Raw genomic sequence first — 20,014 nt, forward strand, 5'->3', positions numbered from 1 at the left:
ACATAGTTAGTATTTTACCTTCCTCTGACTACCTGCAAAAATACTTGGTCCCAACAGTGGAACATTCTTAACTCTCCAAACTTATTAATGTAAAAATGCATCTGCTAGTAACAAGACATTTTGAATATCAATATGAAAAAATATTGCATGCACTGGAATTCACCTATGCTGATAATTCATTGCTTCTGTATTTTCAAAACACTGGCTTCTTTCTAGAAAAATTATAGGGGTTTGGTTTTGTTTAAGGTGAAATCTATCCCAAAAGTCAGACGCATTGCAAACAAAATGAAAATTAATATAAAACACAGTACACTGTGTAATCAGTACCTTCTTACATTAATTTCTTCTTCGTGATTGAAATTCCCTCTTCCAAAGGCAGACTTTTATTTAGCAATTGGAGATGGGAAAGAAACAAAATATCCAAGCCTATGTAGCAAACCAGCACTTTCACTAGTCAATCCGTTCAAGCCTTTGGGGTTAGCATCAAGGGTTGTACTTCAACTAGACCCATACAAACCCGTTCAAGCCTTTGGGGTTAGCATCAAGGGTTGTACTTCAACTAGACCCATACAAACTTAGCAAAAAGTGTTGGTTACATCATGGTCAGCTCCCAGTTAAATGCTTCTACCTGAACAACTGAGCTTCACACCAAAACAACAAGCCCAAAGGCAGACCGTGAAGGCTAACAAGGATGGGATCAAGCAGCCTGTGAATTCAATGCTAGGGGCTGCTGAGGAGCTAGACAACCCCCATGATCCACAGCCAGAGCTGACAAACAGCACCTGCCATCAGAAGTGTGATTTCCGACATCCAGATTCTTACAAATTGGTAATATCCTAACTGATATTTGCACAGGAAACAAGGCGGGTAAAAAAGCGTGCTCTCAATACACTTAGAAGAAGGAAATCCAACCAGTCACTGTTCTTTCATGGGTGGGTCCAGCTTAAAACTAAAACCCAAAAACTCCAATACACTGGCCCAAAGAAAGACTGCAAGCATTTTGAAAAGCCTACAGAAAATAAATGGGCAACATTAATTATATTCATTCACATTTTGGCTCTTTTATCACAAATGAAGCTGGTTTTCCTGAAAACAAGATGTGGATGTGAAAGCTGCGTGCAAGCTGGGGTTTGGAGGAGCCAAGAGGCTCAGGTCGCTCTGGGCACAGGGAATGAAGGTGCAAAGGGAAGGGGAAGAAGAAGGGCTTCCAGGGGCCAGTGCCTAAGGAGGCACTTAGGAGAGCGCAACAGCGAGATGTTTGTCAAGTTGCTATACAATAGCCTACATATTACGCTGCTTTCTGAGAAAAACAAAATGAAAAAAAGAGGATCTGAACTTGCTTGGCTCTTCAGGTTAAACTCAAACTCACACCACAGTACCAGGTGAAGTTCTGCCACTGCACAGAAAAGCAAGCAAGATACAGGCGAGCAGAAATGAGCTGTCCAGCTTCTCTGTCTGACTGTCCAAGCACTCACATGATGAGCGGGAATCACCATTTTGGCCTGTTTACCCATATTACATTAGTTTGGTATTGGAGAAAAAAAAAACAAAAAAAAACCCCAAGAAACGGAAAAATCTTAGCATGCCATAGCATGTATAAAATATTTTTTAAAAAAAGGAAATTTCACGCAGACATCAGCTTGACTATCAAAAAATATACAGAAAACAATTCCAGAAAAAAATTTATAAACACCTTCAGAATACAAAGATAAGAAAGAGTCAATATTATCCATCAAGAAAAAGAACCTGTCAGCTCAGTGTGGCTTACTTGGAAGGGAGACTGCGCAGTGGGTATGGAGGAACATGTAGACGGCTTACTAAAAGTTAAAATGTAAGAGTTTTAATTCTTAGCCTACCACATGGCATCTACATAAGCAAACAGTCTTCATGAAATGAAAAAATGGTGTACAGTCACATGAAAAAAATAATGGAAGAGTCATTATCAGTATGTTTCTACAAATGAGAGAACGTTTCAAGAAAGCTCTTGCTATCCTAAGCCAATTCCATTAAAAGACTTTCATTAATGACTTGTATGTAGAAATACAAAAGTGTATATTATAAGTTGGGAAAGATTATAAGCCCTTTTGGGGACATGAACAGAATAAGGAAAGTTAATATGAGAAAATTCAATACAGACAAATGTAGAGTACTATGCTCAGGAATAAGAAATCAAACACGCAAATATGAAATGGGGAATAATTGGCTAGGCAGCAGTATTGTAAAGAGAACCTGGAGGGCATGTGGACTGCAAAATGGATTATTTAAAAAAAGCAAAAAACAACAAAACCCAACCACAACAAAAACCAGGCAAGTGTTCTAGGGAGTATTAGTATCAATGTTTTATATATAAAACCCAAGTAGTATGTGTTATCTCAAAAGAGAGGTAATTATTTCATTCTGCTCAGCTCTAGGCTCTGATCTGGACACACTACTAATAATATGGAGAAAAACCAAAAAGAGTCCAGAGGCAAGAATCACAGAAGATTTGACGGGGAAAAAATGACCCACCACAAAAATTTTCAGTTTATTTTTATATTTTATATTTAATGAAGTGGGAAAGAAAAAAGCTAGGACACTATGGTCTTGACTACTGCCACCTTTCAGTTTCTTAGAAAAGAGTATTTCATATTCTCACCTGTTACCTTCCCGGGACTGGAAGAGAGAAATATCCTAAAGCCTGGAGAAGCACGCAGAGAGGTCATCAAGATTTCTGAATTAACATGTTTGTTGCTATCGGAGGAAGACCTTCTCTTAGTAGTTGAAACAACAGCTGTGTATTACCTGACCACTACCTAAACGATCTGGACTTAGGGGTCTGTGGCTCAACTGAGCAGACACCAGAAAAAGAAACTTCAGCTTTGACTCAACCTGGACCAGCACTCCTTTCTGGCCTGTTTGTACATGAACAAAGCAGGCCCTAATGGCCCCAAAGTGGCCCTAATTACAAGCAACACAGCTGAGAAGCCTTAAAATTGTAGCTTCTGGATATTCATGATGAAAACCCATCATCTAACTGTGTTCTTGATGGCACCCAAGGAAGCTTTTGCAGAAAACTCTAAAAGCAACCATTTTGAGCAGTTGCTGATCATCTCCACTTGTGGAGTACCACACTAGGCTGTGCAGGATCGTGCCCTTTTCTGCACCCTGAGGGTTCATGGAGCAGTCATCACGAAGTGGCTCTACCCAATTACAGTGCCATCCTGAATCATAAAATTTGTAGTCTCCGTCCCTAAGGAAAGCAGGCTTGCGAGGCCATGTTGTGTCTAAGCACGCAACTGTCCACCCTGGATAACTTCTGAGTTCATTTTCTAGTTTCAACTATATCCAAGAAAGAGACAGCTGTCTCAAAACAATATTACATTTCTACAAGTTGCTTCGGCTGTTTGCTTTCACAGAAACACCACATCATGGCCTCAAGAACATAGATGCCCAGGAAATCAGGCTTCAGCCATTATGTAGCTCACAACACTGCTTATTTCCATCCTGCCCTGGACTGAATCCCAGTCCGTCTGAGGCAGAAGCAGCGTGGTGTACCAGGAGGGATGGCAGACTCGGGAGTGGAGGGGACCGTGCCACAGACAGGTCCTTCTGAAATGGTTCTCCTCCTGAAATGGACCTGAAATGGTCCTCCATCTCTGGGCGTGCCAAAGGATGGCTCTATGCTATAAGCCACTCGGCTGAAACAAACTTTGCCCAGGGGATAAATAATTTTCTGTTCCTCATCTTCTGGATGCCCAACGTGATAAAATGGCATCCCATCCTTAGTATCATTGGCAAAAGAGACGGTAGAAGTTGTACATACACACGAGTGGTTTATGTGATGCTCCAAAAAAAATTCAGAGCTACACAGCTCCAATTGGGCACCCAATAATCAGCAAGTATTTTTGCCTTTCACCTTTCTGCACCTTACTGCTATTTCTAAAACCAGCAGGCAGGCAGGCAGGAGTGGCTTGATGCATATTTTTAAAGGTTTGTGAAACTCAGGCACCGTGGTGCTGGGCACCAAAGAAACAAAGTGTTCTTCCTCTAGGAACAGCTGTATTATGAAACAGCAAGTCAGCCATAAGGCACATACCACATGACAGCAAAATAGCAAATTATCAAATAGCTACTCATTATGAAAACAATGCTCTATTCTGCACAATAAAAAACCCAGAGTTGTTCCAGAGGAAAAAAAATAAATCAGTGAGCATGCAAATGAAGACAAAGTAAGAACAATGCTTAGTATACATCCGTATTTTCCAAGTTAAGAGAACGTTATTGAGAATGCAAGTACAACATCCAGACATTGCACTCGGACACATACAGACACACTATTCCAGCTGCTTTTCAACGGCAAATCCTATCCTTCCCTCCCAAAGCTCTGACATCTCATCTGAGCTACAGGTTTTAGGACTACCACACACCTCTCTGCCATTTCAGTCAATTCAGTATTTCATAAGTGTTTGTAGGTTTTATCTTGAAGATAAGCCATTTTACCTTTCAGTCTCACAGATACTTGCTGGCAGCAAAGGAACGGTCATTTTCTAGTACCTGGAGGGACAGTATGTTCCTCCTAACTTAACAAAAACCTTACACTTCCTGACCTGTCTCCTTGAAGGCATCGCTGTCCTGGCTCTGCTCCCTGCTTTGCACCAGGTCTGTTTTCCTTCTCTAGACGCACCAGCTCCCACCCAGATCTCCAATCCCAATGCCCAACCCCTCAGGGAGCTATTCTTTGTCTCTTCTCTCCAGACCGGCCATTTCCACCCTGCTTCCTCCATCCTCCTTCAAGAGCCAGCCCCTGTTATCTCCATGTCTGGCATCTCAGGGCTGCAGGCTCCAACTACTTGTACTTACACTCTCCTTCCCAACAGCACCCAGTCCTGTTTTTTCTCCCCAAGCCACTCCTCTGATCCCAGTATCCGCTGTGCTCCCAGCAAAGATGAAATATTCAGCAATTACAGTTAGTAAGCCCTAAGCATATGCAAATTGATCTTTTTGAAAAGGCTTGTATCCTGGCTAAATTCAGATGCTTTGTCATGCAAATAGCAAAAGACACATCCCTGGAATAAAATCCCTCACCCTCTTTCAACCAGATTTCAAGTGTTTCAAAGGAGAGGGGTACTATTGGTCTTCCACGGTAAAAGTTCTGAGAACTTGTTAAAACATTGGAAAACACATTTCTTCGTTGTCAAATTTTCAAAATCAGCCAAAACATTTCAACTGAAATTTTGCACATACAGAAATTAAATAAATCAGCACAAGCATATATAAGCCATTATAAGTTTTCCACCCAAACAGTTCAAGTTTGGCAAAGTTATAACAATGTCGTTTGGCCACTTTAATACTTGTGACATTATCATATGCCTACAATTTAAGCAAAATGAATTATTAATATATACCCGTTTCTGTTAATTACTGTCTCCTCCAGGAAGATTTAATGATCTCGTAGCCAAGCCCAAATCATATTTGCTGAGGTCAAGAGTGCATTTGCTGTACCCAGTGGGTCTGAGCAGGATCCAGAAATCCTTGCTCTTCAGTAGCAAAAGTTTGCTCAGCACTACAAAGCCTACGAAAGCTGGAATCAGACACCTCATAATGTTCATCATTAAGAAAAAGCACAAGAAAAAAACCCCAAACCTTTTGTGAGCTGACCAATTGCATAGAGGAAGCAATGCAGAAACTGAAGCATCTTTTTTTCCTTGGTTCTTGCCAGTCCAATAAAGTACTTGTATGTGCTTAACTGTATGGAAACAAATACCCCAGCCGTAAGCAATACACTTAAAAGCTGGGTATGTATTTCAGGATGTTGCTATACTGAAGTATGTTTCTACAGTCCACCACAGCTATCATTCCGACTATCAGTACGTGTTAAATCTACACAACAAAAGCAGTTATTCTTAATGGTCTGAATTGCAGTATATACATTATCTGAAATGCCTTCATATGCTGTCCAACATACCTGAGCAGTGTAAAATAGTACCTGAAGCACTGTGATCAACCGTAACTACTGACAAATAGTTACTATTTCTAGAACCTTCCCTTCTGTGCTCTTCCTTATTAAAAAGTATATTCTCTTGAAATTGCAAAAAGCGTATGTTCATAGACTCCCTTTTACAAGGTAGACCTGATGGATGAAATCAATGTACAAATGTCAAACATAATATTTTTAAAACAGGCTGGATTAAACTACCAATTTTGTTTTCAAAGGGAAAAAAAAAAGAGAGAGATCAATATATCTTTCACCACCTGAAACTTGAAAAACTAGTTCACCATTTCCCAGGGTTGGGCAGCAAATTTATCATTGAAGCCAATTAACTTTAATCTGTATCTCATTTTTATGTAGCTTACAAACATTACAGTAGAAAAAGGCAACCTAACTACTGTAAATTCATGCAATGTTATCTTTCCAAATTTGAAAGGAAACAAAACAGAACAAAAAACCCCACTCTATCTCTAGAAATCCACAAATCCTCAAAAGACCTGGGAAATCTCAGTTTTCCTAAACAGCAGCAGTATCAAATGAGGAAAGCATTGGTGAGTTTTTCTCTATTTACAGGGAACCCTACTGGCATCAACAAGAAAATGACAGAAGTTGTGTAAATTTCACTCCGCTTTCCTGCTTGGGAAGAGAGATCTATCAAGGCAGGCACCCACACCACTCATATAAAGGAGCCAAACATCTGAGCAGCCAACCACCCAAGGCAGACTTGAGGAGAAACAACAAAGGAGACATCTTCTTTCTTCTTCAAAGCAGCAGCAAAATGGAAAAGACAAAACACCCATCTCCTTCCATGTGACCAACTGGCCAAGATCAAACTCATGACACATTTACAACTGGGGTCACACAAAAAAATGGAGCAAGAATACCATGACAACAGCAATCAAGTATTCTCACTTTCTCTATGTTCTGTCCCACAACAAGCAGAAAAATCAATCAATAACCAACACTAACACTTGCTTCTATGTTGTTATTTTGATCATGCATCCTTTTATATCAAAGTACATCACAGTCTCTAGTCACCCGGTCAGTTTTTAAACAAAATCTGCACGTCTGCTGAGCCACAAAGTAAGGGCATCTTGGGAAAAAGACTACTTTAGAAGCCCACTGAAAGGTCAAGGCAACTGAACAGAAAACACGTAATCCCTTCAGAGTTTAGTTTTCCTTATGATATATGTTCTTTTTTAACTATTTTTCTACATATATTTTCTAGCATAAAACATTATATAGAGAGAGTGTTCCATTTGCAAATGCCTATAAAAGCGCTGTTTCAAAAGCTACATAAAATTCATATTGTCTGGTCCTTCTTTCTCCAAGATTAAAAGTTTACAGAGTTTCACCATTCAATGAGATGTCAGCAGGTCCAAGCTCTGAATCTGAATTAATACAATTTTAAGGAATAAGAAAAAAAAATCAAAAAAGATACATCTGCTGTGAAGAGATAACAAAAGAAGATGTTTAGAAAAATTTTAGTCTTTTTCCTTTTACAATGTAGATGAGCCTTGTTTGGCCCTGGCACATCATGAGTGGTGGAAGAGCTACTATTTAATACAACTTTCCTGTCCTTTATGCAATAGGGATGGCCTGAACCCAAAATTAAGTCACAGCTGTTCCAGAACGGGAGAAAGGGGCACAACAATACTTGTGGTTGTTCTCTCTTCCTCTTCTTCATGCCTCACAGGTATCGTGTCCCTTCATTTTTAGTGTTTTACCTAGCTGTGCTGTACTGTACCTCTCTGGGATAAAATTAGGTATTATTTTTCCCCAATTCATCTAGTCACACTTCACATGTGTTGTTAAGCTACACAGTACAGATAATTTACCCCAAAGGTCAGGCAGAAGGGACAAAGGGAAAGACCGTAAGACTAATACCATCTTTGGAACTGAAAATTTGCCAAGGGCTACTATAAATGACTTGCAAAACTTGTTCATTTTAATGGAAATTACATAACCTCAAAGGACATAAATATTAAAGACAGCATATAGTGAGATACCACGCTACAAACATATTTGGCACCGGATTCGTCTGTAAAATATATCACATCATTGATTACAAACAACATCTGAACAACACTCATCTTTTCCACACTTGATAAATACTCTTTTCACACCCTAGTCCTGTCACTGGCACACATCCTCATGGGGAAGAAACACGTTCCATATAATCAGGCCGTCCAAACCCGAGGTAGATTTTTTTTTTTTTTTTAAATTTACTTCCTTAACTATTACAAGTGTATTTTGGAGATTGGTTACTGACTACACATTTTAGATACTTAAAACCTTGAAGAGACATGACAAAGTTATATATTCTGTTCCAAAAACTTTCAAAATTAAACATAATTATAGTCCTGTTCTTCTTGATTAAATAAAAATGTATCAGTCAAACATATATATTTTCTCTGTGGTTTTCAAATTAACACAATCTCATGCAGAAGTTGGAGCTGTATCTTTGCAGAGATATTTAATTCAATGGCAACTTTTCTGAGCAGAACAAGAACTCATGCATCACCTTGGGAGAAACATTGCATGGCTGTAAAAAAATGTCATAAGAAAGTGGAAAAAAATGTAATCACAGCTTTTTGGATGTCAGAAAGCAAGCGTATGAAAATGGCAATGATGTGATCTCATCTACTAAGAAACTTGAAAATATGTAATACAAAAAATTGTGGAATGTTGACTATATAATGGCATTCTACAGCCATAAACCAAGTCTTTAGGCACCCCCCCCTTTTTTTTTTTTTTTTTAATTAAAGGAAAGGAAGGGGGGGGGGAGATAAGAGAGGAAGAGGGTGTTTCTGAATTCCCAGTTGTGTTTATCCGTAAGTACATGCTACCAAGAAGATACAGATCTATCAAGTCCACGACTTAAGAACAATCCATTTCAGTGTTTTGCATAAAATAATCTATACATGAGGAATTCACATTTCCAGTTGTTAGTTATAATGAGTGGGAGACAAAGTGTATTTAAATCAAACAGCACCATCTAGCAGGCCCCCCATAACTTTACTTAGGAGGGCAGTTGCTACTTGGCAATAGGTCTGTTTGGCAGGCTGGCCCTGAAAATTATTAAGCATTTTGATACCGCATGAAATATTATGTGCTTTATGGCAGCAAGAATCCAGAAGAAACATCAGCTGCAATGAAAGAAGACAACTGAAAAAACAGTTTAAAGTTTCAGCCCTAGGACCGGAACAGTTGTGCGTGTGGCTTGTACCGGGTAGCTCTTGCAAAGCAGAATTAAAAGAGCACGATCTTCATCTGATCCAACAAACAGCAGCCCTGTAGATTTGTTTTATCTAGTCCCACACTGCGATCCTACTGCGCCCTTCAGGAACTTACCAAGTGTACTGACAAACACCAGCAACTATGTAGCGCAAGAAAATGGTTTAATTGTATAATTTTGCTACACCAAATAAACAACACTTCCACTCTCCACTTGAGCAGTTATTTTTAAAATTATTCCTACACTGGGAGTAAGAAGTGCCACTAGTTGATTAGATTTTAGTGACCAGGTTGTGTCTCCCTCTCCACCTCTGCAAGTAACATTTCATGTCAGTGCTGCCTCGGTCTTCCTCTACCTTTCCATCGCAAAGTTATATGTGAAATTCCCAAACATAACAACACTTTAAATTTCCCCTAGCATCTCCCTCTCCTGTAGCAACAGGGATGCCTGGCCTGCTGCTGCTCCAGGAAGCATGCGTGCCCGTCTCTGGAATTAGGAAGTCTCTAAAACACTGTAGCAAAAAACCCACCTAACCAACCAACCAAAAAACAACAACAACAAAAAACTTGTAGGTGAAGGTTCAAGACAAACTGCCTGAAGGGAAACTCATCAGCCGTGCCCGGAGTATTGAGCTTGATGTTAAATGCAATTCTGGAGCAAAGCGATTTTTGCAGCAGATAGGTGCAAACCTGGTTTCTGGCCGGAGGTCTCCATCCCCGGACCCCCCAGCAGCCTTACCCCGACCTTCCCCGGGCTGAAGCCACCTCCGACACCCCTCCTCCTCCTCTGCACAGGGGCTCTTCCTCCCCCTTCACCCCCGCCGCCTCCTCCCCGGGCTAAACCGGCCTCAGTAACGCCACGAAGCTGCCACTACAGGCAACTTAAAGAGACGCCGTCCATTCCAAAAACTCTTTTTCCTCCCCAATTCTTTCCCGCCTGCCCTAGAGGCAGCGGAGGGCTCGGGGAAGGAGGCATCCCCAGCCCTGCCGGGCCGCCCGCCGCATCCCGCCGGGCGGCTGCACCGGCGGCCCCGCTCCCCGCCGCTTCCCGCGGGCGCCGTCGGTCTCTCCCGAAAGCCGTGCGCTTACACGGGGAGGGGAGAGAAAAAAATACAGCAGCCCTCGCGCGGCTCAGCCGGCGATTTTATTCGGGGGGGAAGAAAAAAAAAAAAAAAAAGAAAGTAGTTTTTGCAGGCAGTTTCGGCACCAGCCGGATTCAGGCCGGAGCGGGGGGTGCGAGGGAGCCCCGCCGCGCACCGGCACCCCCCAAAAAAAACCAACCAACCCCAAAGCGGGGGGTGCCAGCCCGGCAGCACCTTTGTTCGGCGGGGCGGGAGCCGGAGCGCGGCGCCCCCCCCCGCCGTGCGCCCCGGAGAACAATGCGCGGGGGCCGGGGCCGGCGGGCGGCGCGGTCCCGGGGAAAAGTTGCGAGGCGACGAGTTGGGAAACGGCGGGAGGCGGCCCCCGCTCGTCCTCCCGTGTCCCCCGTGTCCGCGTCCCCGGGCCGGGGCTCTTTGTTACCGGAGCTGTCCCGGCACCTTGCGCCGCCGAGCCCCGCGGAGGGCCCCGGGGACGGGGAGGGGGGGGGAGCCCGGCGTCGCTCGGCCGCCCGCCCCGCGGAGGAGCGGCCGCGGCACGGAGGGAGGGGGGGACGCCCGGCTGCGGCCCCCCGCGCCCGGCTGCCGCTGTCCCGCCGCGGGGACCCCCCCCCCCCCCGACTCCTCCGCGGCCCCTCCCGCGCCCTCGGCTGCCGGGCCCCTCACGCCGGCCCGGGCGGCGCCGGGCCCCCTCGGTCGGTCGGTCCGTCCGCCTGTCCGTCCGGCCTCCCGCCGCGCCCGCGCCCGCCCCGCACCGCCCCGCACCGCCCGCCGGCAGGAAAGTTACTTTGCGCGCAGGGTCGCGGTCCGGCCGCGCGGCCCGGCGGGCTGTACTCACTTCTCCCTGGCCTGGCTGTCGGACGGGACGCTGCTGTTGCTCTTGCCTTTGCCGTACATGCCTGCAGAGAGCTCCGACTGTCACGCACCTGTCAACCCATCACAGCCTCCCCGGGAACAGCCCCGTCACCATGGAAACGCCGCCACACACAGCGCCCATTGGCCGGGCGCGCGGGCGGCCACGCCCCCCGCCCGGTGATGGACAGGCGGAGAGCCGGACGGGCTGCTCCCTCCTCCCCCTCGGCTCCTCCCCCCCCCGCTCGCGCTCTCCCTTCCCCGGCGCAAGGGGGAATTAGAAACGGTTCTAGAAGGATTTTAAACAACCGGCTGTTCCCAGCCGCCGCCACCCGCCCGCCGCCGCTGCCGGCGAGGGAGAGCTCGGCGGCGAGCGGCAAACTGCGGACCGGACTCCTTCGGCAGCCGGCGCCAGCCAGCTCGCCCGCCCGCGGCCTCCCCGGCCCCCGCGCTCCCCTCAGCCCGCCGCGCCGCCCGCCCCCTCCCCGCCTGCAGCCCCCTCCTCGGCGGCCGCCAGCCCCACGGCACGTCGGGGTCCGCGCCCGCCTGCTGCCTTCCTCAGGGAGTTTCCCCCCGCCCCCCCCCCCCGCGGGGTCGCCTCGCCCCGGCCCCTCAGAGCCGCCCGCACCCCGCGGGGACCCCCGACCCCCCCCAGCCCCGGTCGGGCGCCTCCCGCCCGGCGCCCGCATTTCCGCGGCGCCGAAGGTCAAACCCGTCGCCCCCCCACCCCCCGCAGGGCTGGGAAGGGTCGGGCCGGGCCGAGGGTCCCCCCCTGTCACGGGCGGGCGAGCCTGGGGCGCGGGGGGCTCGCCGGCGGGGACGTGCCCCGGCTCTCGGGGCCGCAGGGTAACGTGGGCCTCGTGGGCGAGAGCCGAGACCGGCCTGTGGCGATTGGAGGCTGGGAGGAAACATTTCCTGAACCAAAACAGTGTGCCTCAGAAAAGCTTAAAAAAAAAATAGTCCAAAGAAAATTCAAGGAAATGCTTTGATTTTTTTAAAGGTACATTGCAAATAATTGCGTGCTCCAGAGAGATGATAGGAAGGGAGCAACCACTGGGACCATTTATTACTTGCTTTTTTTGAAGTACCCCGGTCTCAGGATTTTCCCTTTGCTGCTAAAGTATAATCCCAAATTTTGCCAGTGTTGATACTTGCTTATCTTTACAAACGTATGACTAATCTTGTAAACCTACGCACGTGTGTAACCCGAGGGGACTTTTACTATTTAATGTCAAGCCCTCAGAGCGATTTTTTGGTCAGGCCAGGTTGTAAATATACCCATCTCCCCGTTGTGTTGGCAGGCAAAGGTCACGAACAAAAAGCGCCACGCAAAATTCAAGGAGGGAAGTTGTACGAGGCATAGGCCACCAGCATCTGTTTATCGTTGTTGGAGCTGCAGGAAAAAAAAAATCCTCTGGATTTTGAGCTGCTAGAGTGAAGGAACCGGTGAGGTGAAATTGTTGGGGGGGGATTAAGAGAGTATTAATGAGCGACTGGAACAAATTAGCGATGGAGTAGCAGAGACAAGAGGAAGGAGCGAGAGGCTGAAGAGTCCAGCGCACTCGTGGCTGCGCGTAGGCAATTCTCTCACGGCGCGCGTTCTGTGGGATGCACGCTTTTGCAACTTGCTGCAATAATTCATCAGGTTAAAGCAGACCGCAACAAAAGCCATTTTGTGCCAAAGTTGTTTGCCTGTCTCGGGCTCTTGCCCCAATATATTTTTTGTATTAACAGGTCAGTGGGAGAGACTGGTTGGAGTGGGTCTAGTGAAAAAGGTAAATTAGGCTTTCCATGCACCGGCCTCCGCATCGTGGCTGGACCTGCTTACTTCCAAGTTACGCCAGCAAAACGAGGAAGAACGATGAGCAGGGTGGCAACAGTGGGTTATGGTGGGAGAAGAAAGTAAGTGGGAAATGGCAGGAGAAAACAAGCGAGGAAGGAGAGGAGGGAAGGGTAGGAGAAGCTAACAGAGGAGGTGAAAATGACCATGGGTGAGAACAAAAAAAAGGAAACAAAGTACAAGAACGATGCACAGTGAATCTGGGTGATAAAAGGGGCAAAAGACTGTAGGGAGAGGATCTGAGGAGGGCTTGTTAATGAAGTGTGAACCAAAAGGACGTATTTTGCCCTCATTTCTACCAAATAATGCTTACATATCTTGTACCACGAGTTCAGGTGGAGGCTAGCCATGTGACTGATTGCATTCAGTGTGAATACGGGTAGCAGAAAATGGTACAAAGAAAGAAAGGCAGAGAAAGAATCAGGACAGAGAACAAAGAAGGACTTGGGTTGTGGTTAAAATATAAAAAAATAAGAGTTGCTGCGGGAAGGAAAAGAGTGAACATGGATATCCTTGGGCAAACACACAAAGGATAGTCGACACTTGCTTTGGTACAGGATCATCGTAATCCAGAGTACAATTTTCATCTAAATATTTGATTGCCCTTGTGGAACAGCCGCTGTCATCCCGTCAGATACGTTGACTACCTCCTGTTCAAGGCTTTATCCTGCCACCCATCAGCCATAGTATCAGCAAGGCTTTCACATGAAACTGATAAAATGGTGAAATCATTCCTGGGCAAGGCAGTCATCTTTGCATCTTCCTTTGGTTTTTTTGTTTTTGTTTTTGTTTTTTTTTCCCTGGTGAAATCTCTTGTTTTGTTTGCCTCAATAGTTTTGATTGATTTGTTTGTGGTTTGAAGGGTGGGGGGTTATTTTGAGAAGATGGCTATGTCAGTGCTGTGTCAGCCTGGTATGGGGAAAAGTTTTGTTCTGCAAAAGGACAATGTTGAGGTGTTTCCTAAAAATGCAATGATGAGGTTGCTCTAATGTCGTTGGATATGCATTCCATGACAAGATTTTCACAGCTGAAAATGCTTTGTTCCTGTTTTTCATGTAATTTATTTGCATTCTTGTGATTTATTTTGGTCTGAAGGACTGCAAATGCCTTGCATGCTCATAGATCAAATTGTGATTTGAAGCAGAGTTCAATGAACTTTGGGAGGGCAGGGACAGACACTCGGACATGAGCAGGGTGGCTCTGTCCCCAGTAATAATGTTAAAACTCCTTCTCCTTACAGGTCTGGTTCCCAGGCTACCATTAACATTCAGGTGATGACTTTGTAATTTTGCTTAGAGATCCTTCAGTGGAAAATACAGAAATAGTGCTAGTACTTATTTATTATGCATATGAAAAATAGAGCACAAAACGGGATAAGGTACTCGTAGGACTCTGCTGTAGATGTGCCAGGCTAGTGTTTCCACTGCCTTTGCTTGAATGCTATCATGGTGTGTTATCTATCAGCACCATGCGAACAAAACGTCGTCACGTGGATACAAAAGTTTGCGTAGCGAGCAGGTAAATTAGCATGAAAACATCCAAATAGTCTTAGGAAGTTTTATGTGTCATTAATTCTTTTTTAAAGTGTTTATACAAGTGTAATATCTGAGTATGTGTGCCCTTGCTCCAATCATTTTGAGCACAAACACTGCTCTTAGCAGCAGCAGTTGTATCTCATGAGGCCAATACTGTAATTAATGAGATTTGAGGCACAAATACTGAGACAAATTTAAGTTTCCAATATCAGAAATGAAGATCCAGTGTTTGTTAAAAAAGGGGATGAAGGGGTGGCAGTACTTTAAAGCTTCTCAGTCCGACACTGGAAAGGAATTCACGATGTATTTTTAGAGTGTTATAAAAATCTCTTACATAATGCTGATTAATTCTTATGTTTTAGGGAAGAGCACTGGGCTTTGTGTATGAGTGTTGACCAGCTAAGCCACTGAAAAGGGCTGGTTTGGGCTGGATTTTTTTTAACTTCTTGGATACAGAAAGCTGCAATTATTCAATTATTACAGGATTTTGCTTTTGTTTGGGCGTGTATGAATATTTTTGTGGAAACTGCGTCTTATTCTTGGAAGTCTTTATCATTTTAAAACATATGTTATGTTATATCACCCTGTCTGAGATATAGGATAGCTACAAACTGGGTGGGTTTTTTTCCCCTCTCTTACTGCAGCTAGTTACGTTATGGATTAACGTTAAGAATGTCTGCAGTGAAACATTACTTGTGTGGCTGTGTAAGACTTACTTGAACAATGTAACTTATATTACAGAATCATGATTTTCATCGTACACTTAGAGTAATATATACAATTACTATATAGTTCTGCGCATTCTGTTGATTTTCAAAATCATCAATTAATCCAACTAGAACGTTTCACACAGCTTTTAACAAAGGGCTATTCAGGAAATTAAGTCAGTAAATGGTACTCCCTTATTTTAATTCTAGTTATATATAGTTATTGTTGTGTAGCTGGAAAGACTTTTTGGACAAGATATCATGGGAAAGAGACGCTTTTGTTTGTTCTTTTTCAACAGATACGTGACCAAGGCAGCTTTGAATCCTTTCTGAAGAATCCTTCTGTAGGATGTTTAATCTTTCTGTGGAGTTTCTAATGATGAACCTCATTCTGCAGACTTTCATTCTTGTGCCATACAGATGAGTAAGAATTGCTCAGGTGAGTGAGATGAGCCCTAAATCATTATCGGAGAAGGAAGATAGCAGGAATGCATGGGTCACACGTGCAAAACAAAAGCTTTCTTTATCCCTCTTTTCCAGTTGGGAGGAAATAAAAGTAATTATAGCGCAGTGGTCGAGAGAGATGATCCTTATGGGTCCCTTCCAACTTGAGATATTCTATGTATTCTATGATTCTAAGTCTCAGAGAAAGGCTTACTAATAACCTGTTTGTCACCCAGGTCTCCTGCAGGCAAGGGCTCTTTCTTTCCTTCCGTGATACCTTTGATAGGTGTTTCTGCCGTTCTCCTGGAAGGAGTCTCCACCACCACAGAGAGCCAGTGCTGCTCTGCAATGCTTGATTGCCTGAATTCTTTCCTGCTGAAGGACAGTTGTCCTGTGAGATGCAGAGCAGCTCACTGAAGGGAGCTGGGGACATCTTCCAGCACAGAGCTATGGCATAGGGAGTGGCACTGCTGTATGCTGAAACCAGCTGGAAGAATTTGCAATCTGCTACAATTACTTCTGTAACGCAGCCTGTCCTTGCTTTCTCGCTCTCATTCTCCCACGAAACCTAAGTTATGGCCCTGCTTCCCCCTTGCACTTTCTTTTTCCAGTGAGAAACACAATTTCCTCCTGTCTTTGGAGAGAAAGCAAGGATGCTTTGCAGCCTCCTGTACACAGTTCAGGGGCCAGCCAGGGAGAACCTGAATATGTTCCGCTGAGAAATAAAACTTGGTAAGAATAAAACTTTCATTAGTTTATTGCTCTTGGTGACGATGATATGGTTACTCGCACACATAAGTACTCTGGCTTCCAGTTTGTGTACATGTGCAGTTCAGAGCATCGGAAATTATCTGTAAAGGGCACACAGTGACACACAGTCTGAATCTTAGTTCATACAATGGAAAAAAACATGTTTGTGAGTACTGGTTTCCTCCATGTTAGCTCTTACGACTTCGTTCTCTTGTGTCTTATGTGGTTTCAGATCTCCCTGATGCTCTTTCCACCGGAGGGGCTTTCACAACATCTCGCTTGCTCTCACACACAGAGACACTCACGTGCATGCCTTCTCTGGTGCTGGCTAAGCGTTGAACTCACGTTGCCTCTCATGTAGAAGAGCTCAGATAGATACCGTCTCGCTCTTCCCCCCAGCCATGTATTTTCACTTACAGAACTGAATTCCTACTTTTCTGTTGAATTTGGTTGATAATTGGGAAATGGGTTAAAATTGTGACTGACACATACATCAACACCTGCAGCATGTGGGATCTCCCTCATTTCTTTGGTTAGCATGGCTAAAACTGGTTGTTTTAAGCTATCTGACTGAAACTGTATGTTACCAGACCACCCAATCTGTGAAAAAAAAATTAAAAAAAATAATAGTACATAACCTCAGTTATTACTCATTCGAAGGATAGCTGAAAGTCGCCATTGCTGGTTCAGTGATGTGTCACATCAGGAATGTGATTCTGTGTGCTGTGTGTGCCAATAACTAGAAGAAAAACAGCTTGAAAACTGGGGATGTCGGTGGATGTGAGGCTAAACTGGACTCCGATCCTACACAGAGCTCCACATGGGCAGGCCTATCTTTGCATGATGTGAGTGCAGGTATTTGTGGGTAAGGACTTAGCTGCCACTTTTAGCATTTAGTGCTATGCTAAAAAAAAAGACCCAGAAATCACATTAGCAGAATCAAAACTGCTGTTAGCAGAATCAAAATTGCTTTTATTTTCAGGGTCACTACACTCAGCAATATGTTACGGAAAAAGGATGAACCCAATATGGAGTTGCTGATAATTCCTGAGTTGGTTTGACATATGCAGACTGCTGTCGACTTCAACAGGCTTATTTAACACATTTGTTTCTTTTGGTTTTAGAATTAGTCAAAATGCAATTTTGTGAAGCTATACCAATGAGGTTGCATGTTGTGGACCATAGGCCTGGAATTGCAGGCTTGGGGTTGCACAGGTGTATCAGCAGAAAGACTTCAGCTTTAGCCAGAAATTAACCGTGATTAGGGCAAATAACCTCTTCAGAACTCTCAACATTTTTACAGTTATTAAATTCCGTTCATAAAAAAAGATTCCCAAGCAAGCAGTAGCACTCAAAGTGAAGATCTGGGAAAATAAATGGCCAAAGCTATCATACTGTGACAGCTTTGGCAAACCTTTACACAGTTTTATAAAACAAACACATGTGGTGTTCTGCTCTCTGGGTAGGTCTTTACATTAGAAGTTCATACTTAACACGGAAGATGAATAAAATGGTTCTCTCTCTCCACATATTTACTGAGCACATATTGGTGAACTGAGTATCATCCCAGTGGCGTACCCTATCAGCCATGCTCTATCAACACATTCAAATGTACAGCAGTTTTGTGGAACTTTGCCGTTGTCTTTGACGTGTATAAGCCAGGGAAGATGGAGATAATTTTGGCCTGTATTGTGGGCTTCATATTCAAAGGAGCTAATTTCTCTGGATCTCAAGAATCATAGAAAATAAAATAATTGTCTGGGGTCTTGCTCTTCTTTTCAACAAGTACAAACTGTGCCAGTGGACTCTGAGTGTTACTTCATTTGCTCTCAACACCAACATCTGAGCTTCTTCTGCTTTTTATGACCTATTTGTGTTTTTCATGTTCAGTTAAGAATAGATACATTGAAAACTGCTAAAATTTCACCCTGTTTTGGACCTGGGGCACAGGGAGAGGGTGGTGACAATTAAAAACACTGGCACATGCCAAATCAAACTTATACCAGATCTCACTGATTGTTTAACAGCTGGCCGATTGCAGTGTTGAAAGTAAGAAAGAAAACCACAGCATTATTCATTAATTTGTACTTATATATGTTTTATTTCTCTTAAACTTCCAAGAGATCACAGCTTCATAAATGAAAAAAGCCATTACAGGAATATAATCCACAGAACCCTCCCAAAAATCCAGCAAAATAACAAGGAAAATTGATTAAAAATGCTTGATAGTGTATGGAACAAAACAAAACAAAAAAAGTAAGATAATGTTGCCTATTTCTCACCCAGGCTTTCACTGAACCAAAAGTAGATGTGCAACTTACTTCGTCAATACCCTTTGGCTTTTCATGGGTAACTGGGAGATATAAGGAACTACAGCAAATTCAGTCCCTGTTACAACTGTGTGTTACAGGCGCAATTACACCAGAGGGGCCAAATTACAACCTTTACATTCAGGTTCTCTATAGGTAAAGAAGGGTAAAGCAGGGTTATAATGGGGTATAGGCAGTGTCACAGCACCGAGGATGGCAAGGGAACCCTTTGACTCTAAATATCTTCTGCGATAACGGTACTGAGGGATTGTGAAGATAATTTGCTACTTAGGTTCATCTTTGATTCAATATTCCTTGGTTTCTATTGTGAATACGTAAACAGGTAAAAGGCAAGCATACTCTGTAATGTTAACACCCGAATATTGTTTTAGAGATTTGTTTTGGGTTTGTGCAGTAGATTGTTTTGTGAGACAGAGCCTTTTCTAGAAACCAGGCTATTACTTGTATTCTTTGGCATTTCCATTCATAAAAGCCACACATACCCACACCCACACCCACCCACACCCACCCCCCATCCCTCCCGATATCGTTCATATATATTGTTCATCTGGTAAGGAAGAAATAAAAAAAGAAATTGATACCGGTCTGCATATGTGTTCAAAAGCTTAGTGAATTCTTCAAGCTCTGCTGTGGATCACATTTCATGAAACTGCAATAAAAAAAATCCTTTTTTACCTTGTCTTTGTGTGTTCTGAGGTGGGTTTGTAAGGTTTGAATTACTACGTAATCACCAAGAAGTCTCCTTTTCATGAGCCTGCAGCTGGGAAATGGACAGTTTAGTATTAATGGAAAGAACAAACTCTCCTTCTTCTTTCTCTCCCCTTTCTTCTCTGCACTTCTGCTTCATCATTTTCTTCTCTGAGGTCCCTGTCCTGAAATTGCCTTTGTGGAAGTCCAGGATGAATTACGAAGCAAGAGTAGAGCCCAGTTTTTCAAAATCCCATTTATCAACCTCAGTGAGTGTCATATGACACTAACTTATCAATATTCAAGATGATTGAAAAATCCAATTCATTGATGTATCTGACATTATTTATTCAACTCAGAAACTAATATTAAACAAATCTGCAGGCTTCCCTTATGAAATACTGATGAAATACTCTGCCGTCACCGTACCAGGGGGAGGTATGGAAATAATCACTTCTGGCTTCTAAAAGAAGAAAAATATTAAACTTTTATTGTAAATGAATAGGCACAAATGATTGAACTTTAATAGAAGTAAACAGTAGCACAGTGTCTGTAATATGGCATATA

At 43.8% G+C, this 20,014-nt stretch overlaps 1 protein-coding gene and 1 long non-coding RNA gene across 21 annotated transcripts in view; one reads left to right on the forward strand and one right to left on the reverse strand.

The window, feature by feature from the left end:
* SSBP2 (single stranded DNA binding protein 2) overlaps window positions 1-11,295 on the reverse strand; it is a 204,927-nt gene extending 193,632 nt beyond the window's left edge. For 2 of the 16 annotated variants that reach the window (XM_082335669.1, XM_082335666.1), the window contains exon 1: window positions 11,141-11,290. In XM_082335669.1, coding sequence (XP_082191795.1) covers window positions 11,141-11,199 — 59 coding nt within the window. In that variant the 5' untranslated portion in view covers window positions 11,200-11,290. Of the gene's footprint in view, window positions 1-11,140 lie in introns of all 16 variants that reach the window. The other 14 variants (XM_082335670.1, XM_082335673.1, XM_082335672.1 and 11 more) reach the window with 10 other exon arrangements.
* Window positions 11,296-15,163: 3,868 nt separating this feature from the next.
* On the forward strand, window positions 15,164-19,275 carry LOC309602925. Of its 5 annotated transcripts, none has more exons than XR_014230744.1 (4): window positions 15,268-15,423; window positions 15,536-15,675; window positions 15,917-16,412; window positions 16,663-19,275. It is a non-coding gene; the product is annotated as an uncharacterized lncRNA (long non-coding RNA). The 5 variants fall into 5 exon arrangements; XR_014230745.1 differs by having other exon boundaries at window positions 16,292-16,412; XR_014230741.1 differs by lacking the exon at window positions 15,268-15,423 and adding an exon at window positions 15,164-15,234 and having other exon boundaries at window positions 15,536-16,412.
* Window positions 19,276-20,014: the final 739 nt, after the last annotated feature.

The sequence above is a fragment of the Platalea leucorodia genome (assembly GCF_965183815.1).
Source record: "Platalea leucorodia genome assembly, chromosome: Z".
In the NCBI taxonomy this organism is placed as follows: domain Eukaryota; kingdom Metazoa; phylum Chordata; class Aves; order Pelecaniformes; family Threskiornithidae; genus Platalea; species Platalea leucorodia.